General features: G+C 38.8%; 3 protein-coding genes across 5 annotated transcripts; all 3 read left to right on the top strand.

Moving 5' to 3' along the window:
- Positions 1–1,720: 1,720 nt before the first annotated feature.
- Positions 1,721–12,342, top strand: LOC117783110 (endochitinase A). Of its 3 annotated transcripts, XM_034620312.1 has the most exons (5): positions 1,721–2,401; positions 8,258–8,515; positions 10,355–10,543; positions 10,919–11,065; positions 11,619–12,342. In XM_034620312.1, the coding sequence occupies exons 1-5, from the start codon at positions 2,281–2,283 to the stop codon at positions 12,077–12,079; spliced, it is 1,176 nt and encodes a 391-aa protein (XP_034476203.1). In that variant the 5' UTR covers positions 1,721–2,280; the 3' UTR covers positions 12,080–12,342. The 3 variants fall into 3 exon arrangements, with proteins under 3 accessions (XP_034476203.1, XP_034476204.1, XP_034476201.1); XM_034620313.1 differs by lacking the exon at positions 10,355–10,543; XM_034620310.1 differs by having other exon boundaries at positions 10,355–11,065.
- A 599-nt stretch (positions 12,343–12,941) lies between these two features.
- Positions 12,942–14,507, top strand: LOC117785912 (glyceraldehyde-3-phosphate dehydrogenase 2). The gene is made up of 2 exons (XM_034624178.1): positions 12,942–13,154; positions 13,249–14,507. Exons 1-2 carry the CDS (start codon positions 13,068–13,070, stop codon positions 14,158–14,160), a joined length of 999 nt encoding a protein of 332 aa, XP_034480069.1. The 5' UTR covers positions 12,942–13,067; the 3' UTR covers positions 14,161–14,507.
- A 3,025-nt stretch (positions 14,508–17,532) lies between these two features.
- On the top strand, positions 17,533–20,203 carry LOC117784937 (tetratricopeptide repeat protein 25). The gene is made up of 2 exons (XM_034622796.1): positions 17,533–17,661; positions 19,449–20,203. The coding sequence occupies exons 1-2, from the start codon at positions 17,533–17,535 to the stop codon at positions 20,109–20,111; spliced, it is 792 nt and encodes a 263-aa protein (XP_034478687.1). The 3' UTR covers positions 20,112–20,203.
- The last annotated feature ends 100 nt before the right edge of the window (positions 20,204–20,303 follow it).

The raw sequence follows: 20,303 nt of genomic DNA, 5'->3' as shown, positions 1-20,303 counted from the left end.
ATTGATGACTAAAGCATCGTCTCACGAGATTTGTTGGAAGATTTCAATTTGCTTCACAAAAGCATTTGCCGCACATAAAAGAACAAGTTTAATGAATTGCTATACGATTTGCCAAAAATAAAGATAAAAGAATAGGATCTATTCTAAACCCATTCTATATACGTGTATATACGTATTTGACTTTCATAAATTATGCATTGTTAGCGAAGATTCTGACAGTCTGACAGGCCGACAAACTTCAATTCAAATTCAAACTGAAATACTCACAGAAAACCAATGCGGACTGTCAAAATAAACAAACAATAAAGATACAAATGCTTCTGGCATTATCACATTCATTTTCATTTAACATTTGCATAATGTATGTATTTATATTTATATGCTCAAAATGTTGAAACGTGTGCGCTATTGCCAATACTCAATAACAGAATGTTAAGCGCATGTTAATGTTAAGCGTTAATACTTGACGCTGACGTACATTTATTCGATTTGACCTTGAGCGACATTGGAAATGCCTCAATGGCGATCCGAGAACCGATCTGAGATCGCCTTTATATCACGCCTAAATATCTTTAATGCAATTACGAGTACAGCAATTAATTTCACCCGTTTCCCGCTTTCAGTCTCAGCTGACAATAGAACCCGGTTTTAACCCGGGTAATACTATTTACATATCTATCTATTCGCTGTGTTGTTAGAAATCATTGAACGAAAGAGAGAGTGCTAATATTATTACTTTACACTGCACAATTAAATTTGGCCAGATAATCTCTTTATCTATGTATTTCCCGCAGATTTACAGCTGCACATTGGTTCAATCTATGTAATTTAAGCGGCCTAAATTTATGCTCGATTAACAGTTAAAGTTGCTAGGTCAAAGAGTTGACAAACTTCCAACTGTCATAACTTGAAAAAAACTGACCCGATTTTCAAGCGGAATGTCATTTTGATCATGGTTTGTCCTCTATATTCAGCCTGTATTCAAACTTAATTAATTTAGAAAATTTTTTAATTTTCGATTTTTGAAGCCATTAATGCTAAGGGTCCCCCCTTTGAAATTTTGAAAATTCAAAATTTTAAATCTTTAGTTTATACTTTTAATCAACTTCTTATATTGTAATTAGTATAAAACGACACTTTAAACTTGATTCTGGAGCCTTTCATTTTCCTGTAAAAAAATCATGTAAAAATTAAGAAATTTTTTGACTTGTATAGTTGCGATAGGTCAGAGGCTTGAGCAACTTGGAACTGTCATAGCTTTGCTAAAACTCTACCGATTTTCAAGCGGAATGTCATTTTGATGACAAAATAAATTGATAAGCATTAGTGTTATTATTGACAATGTAAATATTAAATTATTTTCTGAAATGCTAAGAGTTTTATGATAATGAATGAATACACTTTATTTATTTACTCAAACAAATAAATAACTTCGCTTTTTACATACTATTTAATATGTAAATTTAGACTTAACAATTATAATAATTGTTTTTAGTAATAGGTATAACTCGATTTTAGCTAAAATTTACATTTATTCTCTATCATTCATTTAGTATAATTATAATAAGTATAACTCGATTTTAGCTAAAATTTAAATTTATTCATTATCATTCAGTTGCAATTCATTTTATAGTTAACTCTTTCAGACCAATGTGCGATGTCAGCGTCAACTGAGCGCCCAAGTGTAAGCCAAGCTTCATTCGTTGTCGCTGCCAACGGCCAAGTTTATTAAAAGCGCAGAACTCGTGAGCTACGGACGTGTTTCTGTTACGCTCGAGCGCCTCGTGCATCTAATCATCGCCTGTCTTCGGTCTTCGTCTACGTCTGCGAATCGGTCACAGTCTCCGTTACAATCTCCGTTACAGTCTCCGGCTCATCGCGATCTTTCGCTCTCGCTCTCTCTCTTTCCCTCTCTCACTATATTTCTCATACAGTGACTGCGAATCGTGAAATCGTGTCACAATTGATTTGAAATTTGTGTGCAGTCGCGGCAATAAAAAAAAAAAATAAATACGAGAAGAAAAAAATTAATATTACATATTATTTGTATTTGGCAATAAGACAGGCATTTTCTGTGCACGCCGGCGTCGTCGTCGTCGTCATCGTTGTCTGGCTGCGGATTTTGTCATCCTCGACAGCATCAGCATCAGCAACAGCATCGACTTGATCATTGTTATTTCGCCCACGCGTTAATTATTCCTCGCTTTTATTTGGGCAATGCCCAATTCTAAATTCAAGCAACTGTAACAATAATAATTTTGGAGAATTCCCAAATCTAAAATGCAAACGCGCAATTTGAAATTAAAGCAGCGCAGTTGCAGAGCTGCCGGCGCTTCGGTTACCGTTACTCTGCTGCTAACACTGGCGCTACTGCGGATCGACGTCGCTGTCGGCAGGCCTGGTATACAAACATATATATAGCATATTCCATTTTCAATACCGAATTCGATTCGAATTCGACTCGATTCAAATTCGTTTCGAGCTAATCGTAATCAATTTGCATAGCCATAAGTTATTTAATTAGTGTTTATTTGCAATTTCCTTTTCATCTCTTGCTTTCTTCTATTACGTCTACGTTTACGTTTTTGATATGCATGAGAAATTCGACTACAAATTCCAACAACTGCACGTTTATTTATTTATCAGTTTTGCCAGATTTATTTATTTACCTGTTCTGTTTTGAATGTAAATAGAAAAAATTACTTTAGTTGCATTGAATTTATGAACAACTTTTATTTTTTTTTTATTAAAAAAAAGTCCTTATTGGAAAAACAAATATTTTATTTTTTAAAACGTCTAATCAAATTTTATATTGCTACAAAAGTACATTTATTGAATCGATTTATTTAAAAATATAAAAATTATAAAAATAATAAATTTGAATACGATATTTGACGACTTATATGAATAATTTGGCTTTTAGGCAAGTCGTTTTAATATCGTATATAAATTTTCAAAATGATATGCAACTAAAACTGTAACTTATTTTAATAATCTGTAAATTATTGTAAATAACTTGTGACTCTGTATATAAAAGTGTCCCCTAAATGATCCATTAATTGTTACTAATTCCCAGCACAATCAACACACCATCATTTCCTTTACACTAAAGCATTGTTCTAACTTTGTATTTGCTGAAAATCATTGTATCTACAAAAGTTTCAAATGACCTCCATTGGGTGTCTATTTTTTTCGTTAATGACCCAAATTGATATCATGTTAAACTTTACCATTGTCCACTTAACCAATTATTGCTATTACTATAATATATTTTTGTATATTTAGAGATCTTCATGTCAGACTTCGAGACCTTAAATTAGCTGACAAATGCCCTCCAATGATATTTGTAACTACTTTTCTGTTGCGATTGTTATGATGTGTAAACAAACAAACTGAAGATTGTACACATATCATTTTGTGCAGATTCCCTTCGAGCAGCAAAACAAAAACAAAATAAACAACTTTACCAACGGCGACAAAAACGTCTCATTTGCAAAGGCAACCCAAAAAAAAAAAAAAAAAACTAAATGAAACTCGAGACAAGACACAGACAATGAGACAAGAAGCCCAAAAACAACAAAGCCTTATATAAGAGCCAGTAGTAGTTGACGTGACTGGCAAGGCTTCGACAACATCTTCCTCTTCCTCTTCTTCTTTAAATGCCTTCAAGCTGCCTAGAGCAGAGGGGCCTCCAAGTACGACCTCTGGAATGGGGCACTTCTCTAGCTGTAGCTATAGCTTCCAACTGGCAGCCTCTGGGGACCTGACAAGTCCATAAATTGTTATGACAGCTACACATTTCTCTCTCTCTCTCTCTCTCTTTCTGACTATTTATCTCTCTTTCTTTGTTGTTTTTGGGTCACAGAGGTTAATAGCTGGCTTTATTTTAATCTGCTTAGAAATATGTTGTTAATTTTGTAAATTAGTAAACTAATGGAATTTCCTTGACTTGAATTTTTCTCAGCTTTGCTCCAATTGAAAACTTGAAAAACTCTTCAGTTTTATTGGTCAACTCTTCAGTTTTGGCCCAAGGCATCCACTTCATAATCAATAACTTTATGACTCTATATCGATATGCCTCTTCTTCATGCTTTATTCATTATTATTGTTATTAATCTATTTCATTTTTTTTGGAAACCTATTGCTTTGATCTTATTCACACGAATGAGATGAATGCTCGTACGTGATAATTAAGAAATTTGCAAAGATTTTAGTCCCTCAATCCAGTATTGTTGTTGTCTTATCTTTTGTTGTTGCCGTGCACAATGAAACTATGGTTTATTTTATGAGTTTCGTAATTGCTTAATAGTCCAGCACAATGGGCAGCCCATTAGATATTGTTAGATATTGTAGGTATGGTTAATAACAGTTAGTAATCTGCGGCGTGAGTTTCAGTTGCTTACGTCATTAATGGATTTCCATTGAGATAAAGATAAATATAATTTTAAAGAAGTGAAAATTGCAACACATTTTGTCATGATTAGCTGGAAAATGAGCTAAACGAAACTAATAAAAACACAGCTCGACTTGGGAATACCCTGTGCTCAGTTTCTGACGTAATTTCAGATTTGAAAAGTTACGCTTAAATTTATGAATTAAATAAATAACAAAGTAAAATATATGCAAGAAAAAGTTTAAGAATATTTATTTAAAATTAGACTTATTATTCAGTTTTAGTATCTATAGTATCTGAGATCGGGATAATACATTCTTGCATATTTTACTTAGTATAAAAAATGCAGTTTGCCCTCAAGTAAAATATGTTATGCTGTAATTTCCCCTTGACATTTAAATCAACTTCAATTAGTTTGTTAATAATTTCACTGATTATAATTATTATAATCAGCGAGACACGTTTTGTGTGGGAATTCGAGAATTTATTATCATATAGAATAAACAACAATAACTCAAAATAACAAAAACAAAAGCAATAAAATGCTTTTTAACAAACGAGAGTTTTACTGCGACGTTTTGTTGCTTTTTGGGCACAACAAAATTTTGTGGCAACATACAGACGACTTAAAGTACGACTACAAGTATATCGATAAGATATATCTCATCTCTCTGAACACTGTGTGGGTTGTGCGATTTTCAACAGCTCAATAAGTCGATAATTCAAGGTCCAAGATGATACAATGATCCAAAGATGCGACGATCCAAAGATCACGGCATCAGATTAATAAAAATCCATTACATTTCGTTTCATTAACTGCTTTTGTTAATGTTGTTGTTGTTGTTTCTGTAGATTGTTTATGTTTTTGTTGTTTCGCATTAACGAAGGTTGTCTAAATGGCAAAAACTTGTCAAAAATCAACCATCAAGCAAACAATCTGTAAAATTGGCAAGTGTAAAACTCATAAAAAAATAAACACAAAAAACAATGATAAATTCAAAGTGTCCCATTGTTGTTCAGTGGGTGCAGATGTCGTGAAATCGTCAATCAATTAAAAATTAAATATAAAAAAATAGATAAATAAAAACAACTAACAACAATCAAAAATTAATTAGCAGTGAACTTGAAACTAGTTTTGGGGCGTGCCATGAATTGCCACTAAAATCAAGAGCTATATTTTAACAGGCACTTATAAACAGTTTAGAAGAATTTTAGCGACGATTTATGATGTTAGTTAATCTTTTTAATTAGTCAGGCAAAAGTTCTTTTCTGAGTATACAGCAATTTTTTTTTTAGGATTTTTGTTAGTATTAATATCCAAGTTATCCTATATAATAGTTACTACATTCATCAATAGATCAAGTGATATGTATGTTTTGACTGAAAAATATTCTTTCATTTATATTATTAATATAGCTAGTGTATTAAAACTTCAACGTGCCAAAGTTTAGCTAATCTCTAGACTTTTTTGTTGAAGAATCTTCCTTGTAAAAAGTCAATTCGCAGAAGTTTTCCGCATTTATGCGATAATTAATCATTATTTATTGCTATTGTCTTGTGGCATAAACACTTTCACAGCTTGTTTACGAGACATGTCGACTGTCGTCCCCTTTAGATAAATATCTGAAAACAATTCATATTTATGAGCTGCTAACTTGAGGGCCGTCAGATTGTTAGCTAATATTAATGAAGCGTACGAAAAGTTCAGGGGCTCGAAAAATTGCTGATAACGAGGAACAGCATCATCATCATCATTTGTTTTCCCAGCTGAAACTGATAAGCTGTCAGTCAAAAAATGTTTACGCGATTGAAGACATGAAATTAAATCTCTCAGTCAGCATACTTAAATTCATATTCATTGTTTATTTATTAGAAATAGAATCGGGCGCAATATGAATGCAAATAAATATCATAAATAAGATATATCAGATAAATAAGTTGATAAAGAGGAATTTATATGCACATAAGTTTAGCAACCGGAACTCAGTCAGCAAATCAAATGACGATGATGATCGTCATTCTGATCATCTCTCTCCATCTACTGCTCTCTCTCTCTCTTTCAGTACCTGGTTCGTTAGTCACAGATGAATAAAACCACATTCTAAGCGTTGTTTTTGAAAATTCCCCTCCAGAGTGTAATAATTATGTACTATAACTAACTTAATTCACACAATGTTGATAATTAGTTTCTATATATTTTCTCTCTCTTTGTTCATTTATCAAATACAATCGTCGCTAATCTATGAGAAACATCAAAAATTAGACAGAACAATGACAAATTTAATTGTTAAAATCCAAATCCGGTAAAGTTGTATTATTAATTGATATAAGCATTGATAGAGAACATCTTCCGTATGACTCAAGTCCAATAAAACTGCGCAAATTTCTCAGTTCATTCATTTAACTTTGCTTGTGATTTGTCTCAGAACAGTTTGGAGGCGTTGGGCGTGGCTTTTGATGGATAAGGTTAGGCTGATCAAGTTAGACTGGTTTTCATTCAAATCCCAATATCTAATATGCTACATTCTAGAAATTCAAATGCGTCAGTTGCTTTTATGTAACGTATTGGTAAATGATATTTCTCGATTTCGCATTTACATTTTTCACAGATATATTTTTTTCAAAACAAAAAACTTGAGCAACTAACTAAAGGTTAAAATCTACATAATGCATATTTAGTCCAACGAAGATATAGAAACTGCCAATGGAAACTCCCATTTGTTATGACTAACGAAAGATCTAGGAACTTGAAACGGAAGTAAAAGAGAAAAAAAAGTCATAAAAGTCACATACCTTATTACAGTTGAATAATAGAATATTCCAATAGAAGCTTGTTTTATGATAAACAAGAGACTTAGGCAACAAACTAAATAGAGATTTCTCTACAGAGTTTTATGGCAATTTTTGAAATCACAAATACTATTATTTTTTTCAAGCAACACTTACAAAATAAAAGACTTAGGCAGCAAACTTGTCTGAGTGTAAAACATCAAGCGTTTTTTAGAGTTAAAAATCAAAAGACTTAGGCAACGAACTGCAGGTGAAATGCTATAAAAACTATTTTATCTATGAATGACAACAAACTCGAAGGAGAGCTAAAGGGGAAAATGCTTTCATTAGGCGAATATTAATTTATTCTTGTGGTCCTTTTTCAGATAATAATATTATAAAGATTATAATAATTATAATTGTATCTTAAGTTAAAAAGAACCAAATATGAGTCGAGCTAAAATTGCAGGCTAATGCAAACAAAAGACTTGAGCAACGAACTTGATTAGCTGTTGGTTTAACACTTGACACACACACACATGCATACACATGCATACACATGTATACATACGGCACAACAGCATTGATTAGCTAATCTACCTCGGCTGACTAACGCTTTAAATGGGTGTCTGTGTGTGTCAAGTAAATAACAACAAACGTGACATAACAACAACAATAGCAACAACAACAACAACATTGCAAGGGAAACAGCGACAACAAATATATGGGCCATTTAAGCCAATGTCAATCAATCAGCAACAATGGCAGCCAAATTGGCAAAGAGCCACCCACGGGCTGCCTCATCTGTCTCATCTTGAGTCTTGAGTGTTTTCTTCTACAACAACAACAACTGCAACTACAAACACATCTTCTTCTACTGCCTCTTCTTCTTCCACTGCTTTATCATCCACTGCCTTTGGCCTTCTGTTTCTAACACTTTTGAACTCTCTGTGAAAAGTGCTGGCAAATTGCCGTGTAACATTTACAAAACCACAACATCAGCATTCATACCATTCCATACATATGTTAGTAGCAACCACAACAACAACAACAACAACAGCAACCACAAATTTCCTCCTCCCCCCTTCTCTGCAGATGTACGGCAATCGCCATTTGCTTTAGACTTGCAACCGCCATTGCTTGAGCCCGCTGCCACCGATGCGACATTCAAAGATAATGGCGATCGTGCCATCGATAGCTATGGCAATCCCATTGATGCACTGCGTCCGATAGACACGCCCGATGGCCGCAAGGTCGTCAGCGCCCAGGGCGTTCAATTTGAGATACCCAATTATGCATCGGGCATCACTGAGATACGACAGCCCGCTGATGATTTGCTGCCACCGCATATTGGTGAGTTGACAACAACAACAACAACGACAACAACAACAATCGCGACAACAACAACAGCAGCAGCAAATGGAGCAACTGCATCCGGCACGAGCAGCAACAACAACAAACACAACAACAGTCATGACAAACAAACACTAAAGACACAAGCAACAATTGCAAGTGGTTTGGTAGCACCACCTGCACCACCCAACACTAATAGCAACAATACTAGCTTAAGCTTCGCCACGCCCACCCGCAATCACATCCACACCCACAACCACAATCACAACCACACTCACACTCACTCACATGTAGAACCACTAACCACCGTTCCCGTCTCCACCTCGAACCACTTTAAACGAGATTCAAGCGCTCAGCAGTTTGTGATTACAGCCGCAGGTCCTAAACATGCACCACCCACATTTACCCTGCTCACACTAAATCCCTCAGCCCCAGCACCAGCCCCAGCCCCAGTCCCAGTCCCACTCCCAACACCACACCCAGCACCAACCCCAACCACCCAAGCAAATGAGTCAAGTACTAAGCGCATTGATAGCATTGATGCCACATATTCAACTGCAACTCCAAATCCTTCCCAACTACTCGTAGATGCCATAGCGGTGGCGCAACCCACCAACTCGGACATTGACACCGACACCGACACCGACACTGGCACCTCATTAGCACCAGCACCACAACCAGCCACATCACTAACACCACCAAAGCATGAATCATCGCCGACCTCAACGGAAGTTGAAGTGGAGCAGGCCCAGCTGATTCCCCTCCAGCAACAGCAGCCGCAGGAACAACGGGAGGAGAGCGCACATGCACCACAGCTGACCAGCGGGACACTGCCCGATTATCTGCTGGAACTGCAGCGACAGGATCCGTTGATTGATGGACCCGTGCCATGGATACCAGCACCACATGGCACACCACTGAGTGTCATTGCCTGGGATCTGCTGCCACCACTGGAGACAGCGCCAGAGCCACAAACGGAACCACTCATCATCACCGAGCAGCAACCCAGCAAGCATGTGGTTGGAGTGGAGCAGCCGGGCAACCACAACATACGCATCACTCTGGGCAGTGGACAGGCACTGTCGCCAGTGGCGCCAACGGTGGCTCAGCTGACCAGTGGTCAGGTGGCGGTGGTGCCGCTGGAACGCGATGGACCCGAGGCACATGGCACCAATGCACATGTGGGTGGCAGCACTAGCACCACACCACGCAGTTCAGGCCGCTTCCCGAGTCGCCATCGTGGCACAGTTCATTACAGCACCACCAGCAGCACACAGCGACCACGCAGCAGCACCACAACAACAACCACCCGCATTCCACTGACTACGAGAACAACAACAACTGTGCCGCCAACCACAACAAGTACCACCACGCCACGCACCACCAGCACCACCATCACTCGGAGCACCACCCCCTTGGATCCGTCCACCTTCTACAAGCTGGAGAATGAGGAGGAGTATGCGTATACGTTGCCACCCTGGCTGCAGGAGGTGACGGATCCGGATCTGGATGTGGCTGTCACCTTCATTGTGCCCACCGACAATGATCAGTACAACCACACGCTGAACGAGGATCTGGAGCCACCGTTTGAGCCATTTGTGGATCTGCACAACATTCAGCTGACGCCGCCGCCAACAGCAAGGCCAACCACCACCACCAGCAGCACCACCCGCCGCACCACCACCACAACAACAACAACAACAACGACGACTACAAGACGTCCGTCGAGCACCAGCACCACCACCAGCACCACTACCAAAGCACCCATTTTCAAAGCACAACAACAACAGCAAAAACAACCACTGCAACCACAACTGATAACAACCACCACCCACACAGCTCCAGCGTTGCACCATCAAGGATCGACAACGACAACGACAGCAGCTCCACTTGTTGATCCGAATCCCTTCAACTCGGCCACATTGCCGCCCTGGCTGCAGGACTTTGACTATCCCGATGTGGGTCCTGGCGTTCCCTATAATCCCGACAACTTCAAGGAGCCTTCGAGTGGACAACCACAAGCTGGAGGTAGTAAGCCCAATGACTTTCAGCCACAAGGCTTTGGCAGCAGACACATTAACTCTCAGTTCACAACAACAATTCCAACTCCAACTCCAACTCCAATAACAACAATAACAACAACAACAAAAACAACTACTAGCACATCTTCGCCTGCTGTTAGCGCCTCCTCCGCTTTTCCATCCAAAGTCACGCTTCCGCTTCCAGCCATCAACGACGCTGCCAGTGAGTTGAGCACTGAGGAGCCGCCGCTGGTGTTGATCCCACCTGTCGATGAATCTTTATCTCCACTTAGCAGCAGCAGCAGCAGCACCGATTCTAACCCTGACTTCAGCGCCGCTCCTAATCCGAATCCTACTACAAACTCTATATCGCATTTTCCAGCACCCTTCGATACTCCCACTTCCATTTCTGGCCAGTCTCCCACTTCGACAGAGCAGTTCCCACTCTCAGCCGACAGCCCGAAGGTCGAGTACACCAAGAGCGACGAGGGCAAGGTCATCAGCACTCCGGTCAACACACTGCGCAAGGGTAAGTCTTCTACCTATTTTAACTATTTCCACCTAACTCATATTCCGAATATTATAAAAATTAAAAATTCAACTTAAAAATAAAATATAACAAAAGAAATAAAATAAAACAAAAAGAACCAAACTTAAATAAAAAACAATCAAAATAGTCATGTCAAAATACTTCGAAGAATCGATAGGTTAATATTCACGTAAGCGATTTTCAACTAGTACTTTAACTCAATTTTTTTATTTGACTATCAATCGAGTAATTTAGTTAAGTAATTTAAAATCGACAACTAAACTGTAATTTGATAGATCATCCAAATTCCAAAAATATTTTTTTTTTCACCACTGTCATTTTTTTTACACTTCCATTAACGGTTTTTCAAAAACTTCAAATTGGCATAACTTTGCAAAGAATTAACCGATTTCCGTGCGGAATGTCAATTTTATCATTATTTGATCTCTATTTTGATTCTGCATTGAAATTGGAAAAGTGAATTTTTGTCCATCACTGTCCCTTATTTCATTGTTTTGCCTTTAATATATAATTTAACACCTTTCTTTTACAGATTCTCAGCCTTCAGTTGCACCACCAACACGATCATCCGTTAGCAATACGGGCAAGTATACTGGAGGATTTGGTGGTCCACCGGGATTATTGCGTCCACAAAACGTCGCCAAGCCGGACATCTATGTGGCGGGCAATGATCACGAATTCAGCAACACTGTGAAGGCCAATCGGCAGCGTCCTGGTGCTGCTCCAGCTCCTGCTGCCAATACTGGCCGCTATACGGGCGGATTTGGAGCGCCAAGCGGCGTGCTGAGTCCACAAAATGCGCCCAGACCCTTCCAGCAGGCCCAGCCTCAACCTCAACCTCAACCTCAATCCCAATCTCAACCTCAACCACAGGCGACTCGCTCACATCCACAACTGTCGGGCGCTGCGTCGAGTCATCATCAGAACCGCTTTGGCGGACCACCTGGCATCCTGGTCCCCTTCGACAATGTCCAGCGCACTGGAGAGCAGTAGACAGCATCAAATTACTGCAACTACTTTAAATTATTTATTAAGTAACATAATATGTATGTACTTATGTTAAAGTTTTCTAAGTTGGAGTCCAGGTCGAAGTTGAAGTTCTCTTTGTATCCGTAGTAAAAGTAAATGCGAATTTTAACAAACGACAAATTTCCCTCAATATTTAAATACATTGCATCATACACACGATTAAGATGTTAACAAAACGTTGTACATATCATGTCAAATGTTATTTACCTAATAAAATTTATATAAAATAAAAGATAATGAATACTTTCACTTTATGAAAATATTTTGAGAAACTAGACTTTTCCACTTTTGAGCACGTTTTGGGGATTACAAACAGTTAGCTTCACCTCTTGACGATTTATATCATCAGAAACACATTAAACTATTTTGCCAAACAACGATTTCAGTTCTTCACGCAATAACAAAAACAAATGTGTGACCAAAAGTTCACATTAAAATGTGTTAACGAATCTTTGATTTTTAATGCTTTTAATTAGACAGCGAAGAGGTCGTAATGTTTATAGATAGTTAATTACATTAACGGGTTGTAAAAAGATTATCAACGGTCATCATTCCCACCAAGCAACACAGTTTTTCGCAATATTCCTAATAATAAGGTGTGTGTGGCGAGCTGACATCTTAAATAATCAACGGCTTTTCAGCGAATTATTCGCTTACGTGTAACGAGTATTCGGTTAGCTATTTGACTCACTTGAAGTTGGCTGCAAGCGATATTAGTGCTGAGAAACGCTTCTGTAACGCATAGCAAGCAGCTAATAGTTGTGCACATTTTGCCCATGCTTCGTGGTGAGGTGGGCGTGACGTAAACGTCCTTCATTTGACTTTGAACTCGACACAATACGCGAATCTCAAGTCGTTTTAGTCAGAGGCAGTTGCAGTTGATTCCCGACGGGTGAACTGAGCGAAAGTAAAAGTGTGATCTGTTCCAGGCAAAGAAAAAACTAATTTAAATATGTCGAAAATTGGTATTAACGGATTTGGCCGCATCGGTCGTCTGGTGCTGCGCGCCGCCATCGACAAGGGCGCCACCGTCGTTGCAGTAAGAGATTAAGCTGATAATAAAAAATGATGAATTTCAGAAAAAGTGTACAATATGTAACTGTGTATCTATATGTATTTCTGTATATCTGCAGGTTAACGATCCCTTCATCGATGTCGAGTACATGGTCTACATGTTCAAGTTCGACTCGACCCACGGCCGTTTCAAGGGCACCGTTGTCGCCGAAGGTGGCTTCCTGGTCGTCAATGGCCAGAAGATCACCGTGTTCAGCGAGCGGGATCCGGCCAACATTAACTGGGCCAGTGCTGGCGCTGAATACATTGTCGAGTCGACCGGTGTCTTCACCACCATCGACAAGGCCTCCGTTCACTTGAAGGGCGGTGCCAAGAAGGTCGTCATCTCGGCTCCATCCGCCGATGCGCCCATGTTCGTGTGCGGCGTCAATCTGGATGCGTACAAGCCGGACATGAAGGTCGTCTCGAACGCCTCCTGCACCACCAACTGCCTGGCCCCCTTGGCCAAGGTTATCCACGACAACTTCGAGATCGTTGAGGGTCTGATGACCACGGTGCATGCCACCACTGCCACCCAGAAGACCGTCGATGGCCCCTCCGGCAAGTTGTGGCGTGATGGTCGCGGCGCTGCCCAGAACATCATTCCAGCATCCACTGGTGCCGCCAAGGCCGTCGGCAAGGTCATTCCAGCCCTCAACGGCAAATTGACCGGCATGGCTTTCCGTGTGCCCACACCCAATGTGTCCGTCGTCGATCTGACTGTCCGCCTGGGCAAGGGCGCCAGCTACGATGAGATCAAGGCCAAGGTCCAGGAGGCAGCCAACGGTCCATTGAAGGGCATCTTGGGCTACACCGACGAGGAGGTCGTCTCCACCGACTTCCTCAGCGACACGCACTCGTCCGTGTTTGACGCCAAGGCTGGCATCTCTCTCAACGACAAATTCGTCAAGTTGATCTCCTGGTACGACAACGAGTTCGGTTACTCCAACCGCGTCATCGACTTGATCAAGTACATGCAGAGCAAGGATTAAATACACCAACTAATCCACTAAACAACTAAATAAATATGTATCTGCATCTACAATGTTATCTTCTCAGTACGCACAAACAGGAGGTGTTGTAGCATTTAACTATAGATGAGAAGCATCCGTTTTATGCCCACACACACACACGCATTACCCGATTACTCAATAAATGAAAAACATATACATACACACGTATAAAAATGTCACTCATACATGCATGCACATATATATGCATGTGTGTGCACCTGTAATGTATTTCCAACAGATCTTCTCCCTCCTGTTTGATAAACCGCGCAACAACAGTTACATAAATTATATAACCTAATCTCGTTACAAATATATTAAAAAAAAAAACAAAAAACAACAATTACGGCATTTTCAATCAGCTTATGAAATAGACGCTGTTAGTGATTAAATGTTTTCTATTAATCACATTTGTATGAGTACATACATACATTTATGTTGTATATACATATTTAGGTACATACAAATATATGTTTGTATGTATGCATTTCTTTTGCAGGAGTAAAGCGAAAAATCAATTTGGGGTGGCAAAAATAAAATTGGCAGTTTTTGCGTCTAACCGACCTAACAGACAAAATTAAAATTATATTGAAAAAATTAGCTATGTAAATCATTGTTTTATGTACATTACATTGTTTTCTAATGGTAAAATGCCGCTATTAATATATACATACATATACACATATATTAACATATGTATATACTATGTAATTAGCAATATACATATGTTTACAGCATACATACAATCACAAACGTTCAAAAGCTAGCTGTTTTGAAACTGCTGATAGCAAATACCCAATCAGCTTTTTTATAGCTAGTTCTGGCCAGTTTCAAAGTTCGTTTTCTAAAAATAAAATTGAAAATGCTATTAGTTGAAAAGCTAACTATTTTAAATATTTATTCCAAAGTTATTGCATTTTACAATTTGAATTCCCTTAAATTTAAATTCAACAACGTTATCGGTATCGTTTTCTGTTTCGATACATAATTTATCGCAGCGCCATCTTGTGTCACATTCACGACCACGTTACTCCTCATAAGCAATTTGCTCCTCACTTAACAGTATCACAATCTGGAATCGGGTTTAAATTTTTTATTTTTTTTTTTTTTTTTTTTGCAATAATTTGTGAAAAAATTAACAATGAATTTATTTTATGTATTCTAAGAGTTTGTTGTTCCCAGGGGAAAAGTAACATAATTTTTAATTTATTTCAAATATTGCAACAATAGCACTGAAAACAAAATCGAAAGCCTTGACCCTTTTATACGAACCAAACCCATTTATTTTTATAAATTTGGGGACCCAGATAAGAAAAAACAAATTTAAAAAATTTTCAACGTCGAGTTTTTTTGTTTCAATTTTAAAAATTAATTTTAAATTTTAAACTAACAATTAAAATAAGTAACATCAAACATCATAAATAACATAACATCCAATCTAGCTTTAGGGTGAAAGAAGTCTCGACTTGGATTATAATTTATGGATCTAGTATTTAGACAATTACAAAGTTCTCAATTGATTGGGGTAGAAGTTATACAACCTATGCATATATTACGTGTGTTAGAAGTTCACCTATTGGCAACAGGTCTCCATCGTTTGGGGCAATATCATTGCATGCTAGCGAGTTGCCTCCCAGAACAATCAAGCAATTGAAGCGATTAGAATCGAGCCAAGCTCCCTTCAGAATCGCCCGAGTTTGTCAACAGAATTGGAAATGTCGTAAATACAAATAAATATTAAAGTCTAACCCACATACCAACGCTTGAACTAATATTCTCGTGTTCAATCCACGAGGAACTCCCTTCGAGTGGTAAGTGGTGAGAGGGGGACAGAGGAAAGTTTACACAGTTCTCAACTTGAACGTATGCAAATATCATAATTTTTCCATCATGTCTGCAACGTCGTAAAGGGAACAAGAAGCAGCTGTCAGGTCAAAGTTGGGGGAAGGCACAAGACAGACTTCAATAGGCCACAAAATGTCTTAGGGTTGGGTCGAGAGCGGGGTGGGAGGGATGGTGGAAAGGGAATGGGGTGTAGGGCATGTATGGAAACACTGAAGCCGATTGCTTATGAGGGCAGGCAAACAAAATTGTTTCGCCACGCCGCGAAGGTTGCTGCCATGAGCAAATGAGCGGGGAACACGCAAGGCCTGAGGCTTAAGGCCTGAGGCCCCATAGACCAGGTCCTGGTCCTAAGAGTCAGCCTGGGGCCACAGACATCAAACTTATTTATTTACTCTAAAAACAATACAAGAAAATTAATAGCAATTTGCATAGTTTCATAAATATGTTGCAATAAATGTTCTTAACAAGCAAATGCCATTCCCAGACAATAAATGAGGTTTCCTCCTAATGAAGGCCTTAATTTCTGCTACAATTTCGACTACTATATTCAATACTATTTTTACTTAAATTTTTGCTACTACTACAACTGTAAGTTCCCACTTCTACTCCCATTTGTACTGTACATTTTAGTTCAATTTCTTTTCTTGTATTTCCCCCCATATATAATTTCATTTCTACAAAAATTTTGGCTCACATAACTACGACCACCTCTGCTCCTATATCCTCCATTTCTACTCCCATTTCTACTCTAAACTATACTTCCATTTCAAGGCTCAATTTATTGATTGCATTGAATGAATTGGCAAATGCTCTTATCAGCCGGTGTTTAATTGGCTTTTACAAACCCATTAAACAATTTTCTCCCAAAAACACAGAACACGCCCCGACAACGACAACAACAACAACAACAACTGAAACAACGACAACAACAACAACCTGTGCGTGACTTTTGGCTTTGAATTAGAGCTGGTTAATGAAACATTCATTGATTTAGAATGATTAGATTAAAATTAAGCAGTTAGTTAAGTTAACTGAAAAGATCACAAATTATCTGAGATACGTGTATGTATAAAATCGAATACGCTGAAAGTTAATAAAAAGATAGCCCTTTTTTTTGTCACAGAGCCTTTCAAGTTACGGGAGTAAATTGTTGAGATATTAAAACAAGTTTATTGAAGTTTATTGAGGCTTGTCAGCACATGCAAACTAACTTACAAAAGCCACAACAACCACAACAACCGATAGAAACAACCAAAACTTTTGCCACAAAGTCACTTCTTTTACCCTGCCCCCAAATTTTGGCCAAGCTCAGAGCCAACAGAAATATGAAGGAAGAGCAAAAACTTTCAGTTTGGCTCAGTTGGCAATTGACGAGTGAGCTGAGCACACGGTTAGATAATATTTTCGGGTTAAAAGCATATATTTAATTTATATCAAACCGTATTTACTAATATCACTATTAATTTGTGAAGTAAAACTATTAAAATAAAATTAGAATAATAAATAAAAATGCCACGAAAAAAGCAAAAAGTTGATACACTAGAGGAAATTGAAACGAACATTAAACTGCTATGTGATCAGTCTAATAATCACATGAAAGTTCGGGAATATTACAAGGCCTTGAACGGATATAATCAGGTAAATATAGTTTTTTATTTACAAATAAAATTTAATTGCAGCAACTCAAACCTAATGCAAATAATTTAAATGTGAAATTCGAACTCAACCGTCGCGAAATGAAGTGAAATGAACTCTAGATGGCGCCATGTGCGCTTTGTGAAACTTTTGAAAAGCTTAAAAGCGTCGCACAGTTTGAAAAGGACGTTATGCTCTAAAGCTGTTGAATAAAGGAAGGTTTGAAGGCGGTTTGACAAAATATTACAGTTGTAACACAATTTCCCCAATTTGCAGGAAAATGGGATATTAAGACAAGTTCCACCAACAGTAAATTGCTTACATTTCTGTTTGTATGTTTCAAGACGAATATCTTAGAACATCTTACTAGAAAAATAGTTGCTTTTTCTTTGATTTCGCTTTTATTTAATGCTAGAAAAAATTTATAAAAAACGGAAACATATATAAATAACCTCTACAAAAATGGCTGCTTCTTCTGCAAAACATATCTAACTTTTAAACATTTTTTTATTTAATTTTTAATAATGGAAAACAGATGAATATAAGCTAAGACAATTAATGGAGTGATTGGCATAAGATAAAAAGGGTTCGGACAGAAATTAAAGAGTGTGACTGTTCTTAATAGGTATTTGCCATCGATTTATGTATATCTTTTATGGGATGTTTCTATCATCTGAAAAAATGTAACGCATTAGAATCTTTCACAAAAATTACTTCAAAGTGTTATCCTTGAATACCGCAAGTCAAATATCAGCAACTATTTCAATGTCAGTGCAATGTTTTGCCTCCTCAACCCCCTCAGATAATGCTTAGCCGTGCCACCTGCCACTTGCCACGTGCTATTGTTATTTGTTATCGATTCTTAACCCATTTGGAGTTCCTCACAGTCTCCTGGCAACAGACTTAATGGCAAATCAATTACCGTTTGTTTGCAACTGTCAGCATAGGTGTGAATTTTTCACACTCACTTCGATTGGCATTCGATTCATTGCCGCATTCATATTCAATTGTCAGAGATTCAAAGTTAATCCAAAGTTATCACAATGTCCAGCAGTGTGTTGAACAATATTCTGGCCGTTGATAAGGAACAGGAGCTGTTGCAGAGCTTCATACGGACGGGAAACAATGCGGATGAGGAATCGTTGGACGAGTCCAACAAAAGGTCAAGGGGTCGCGGTCGTCTCTCCCACAAGACGCCCATTTGGGAGCGCCGCGACTCCTATGGCGCTGGTGGCAAATCCTCAACAGAACGTGGAGCTCGTCGGGCCAGCAAACATCCCGATGACATCGATGTCGGCGGCTCCAAGCGTGGCAATCGCATCGAAGCTGAGCTGCGGGCAGCACGAAAGCGCATCGAGGAGCAGATGATGAAGAAGAAGAAGCCCAAGGAGAACTTTGTTGACTTCTACACGGACAAGGATCGAGCGGCGGCTGTCAGTGCGGGCACCTTTGACATCAAGCAGAGTCTGCAGATCAAACAGAAACAGGATCGCAATGAGGCGCTACTCATACCCGACGAGGCGGACATCAGCTCCATTATAGCACTCGGACTGAAGGAGATCAAAAACGCGAATCCTGAAAATGCCATACAGTTCTTTTGCAAGGTTCACTGTCTATCCATATATGACTTATTATACTTCTATCATGAAATGTGCATAATTTCCACTTGTGCATTTAGTGTTGTCTTTTTCTGACCAAATTTGATTAGAATCGGGTGTTGTGTTACAATTTTTTTTAAACTTTCTTTCATGTTTCCTCTTTAATTAATTGAGTTTCACTTTTACTTACAGGCTCTGGAGTTGAACAACACGGACATCAATGCGCTAATCTCGCGCAGCAAGTGTTATTTGCTTCTGGGCGAAGCTTCCAAAGCTTTGCAGGATGCAGAGACGGCACTATCCGAGGATAAGAACAACATACGAGCCATATACCAGAAGGCTGAGTCCCTCTACTATCTTGGTCAATTCGAGCAGAGTCTTATGTTCTTCCATCGTGGACTGCGGGCTCGTCCTGAGCTCGCCTTGTTTCGCCTGGGTGTGCAAAAGACACAGGAGGCCATTGAGAATACCATTGGGACAAAGACGCGAACAACTGGACCAACCGCCAAGAGCAACAAACCACGTAAATCTGGTGATAATACAACCAAGTCCGAGGTGCTCAATAGTTACCGACCGCAGACTGTGAGACAGAAGCCAACGAAAGCGGATCTGGAGCGTCGCAATGCACGGAAATTACTGGGAGAACTGTGCGTGGACAAGGAGTACCTTGAGAAGCTGCTGCTCCATCCGGATCTGGTGCGTGCCGACACCAACACTGAGAACATATCGACCCTGGCCAAGGAGGCTGTCTGCTTTCTTAACAAGCGTCAGGAATTTTGGAGACAGCAACGACCTTGCACTGCCTTGCCGAATCATAAGAATCTGCCCAACGATGCGCTTCCCAAGTGGTTCTAGGTAGGATCCACATAAGCGGATTAAGTGTTAAGTGTTTGCTTTAATTATATATATTTGCTTGGCGTCAATAAACTACACAATTAAATAAACAACATTTAATTAGTTTTATCGTATGGATTTCCTGTTTCTCCATTCTGCGCTATAAATCGAACAGATATGTGATATAGATAATTTAAGTTAATTCCAATTTAA

Source organism: Drosophila innubila, assembly GCF_004354385.1.
Source record: "Drosophila innubila isolate TH190305 chromosome 2R unlocalized genomic scaffold, UK_Dinn_1.0 1_C_2R, whole genome shotgun sequence".
In the NCBI taxonomy this organism is placed as follows: Eukaryota; Metazoa; Arthropoda; class Insecta; order Diptera; family Drosophilidae; genus Drosophila; species Drosophila innubila.
The sequence above is the reverse complement of the archived record's forward strand: the minus strand, read 5'-3'. Positions and strand labels throughout refer to the sequence as shown.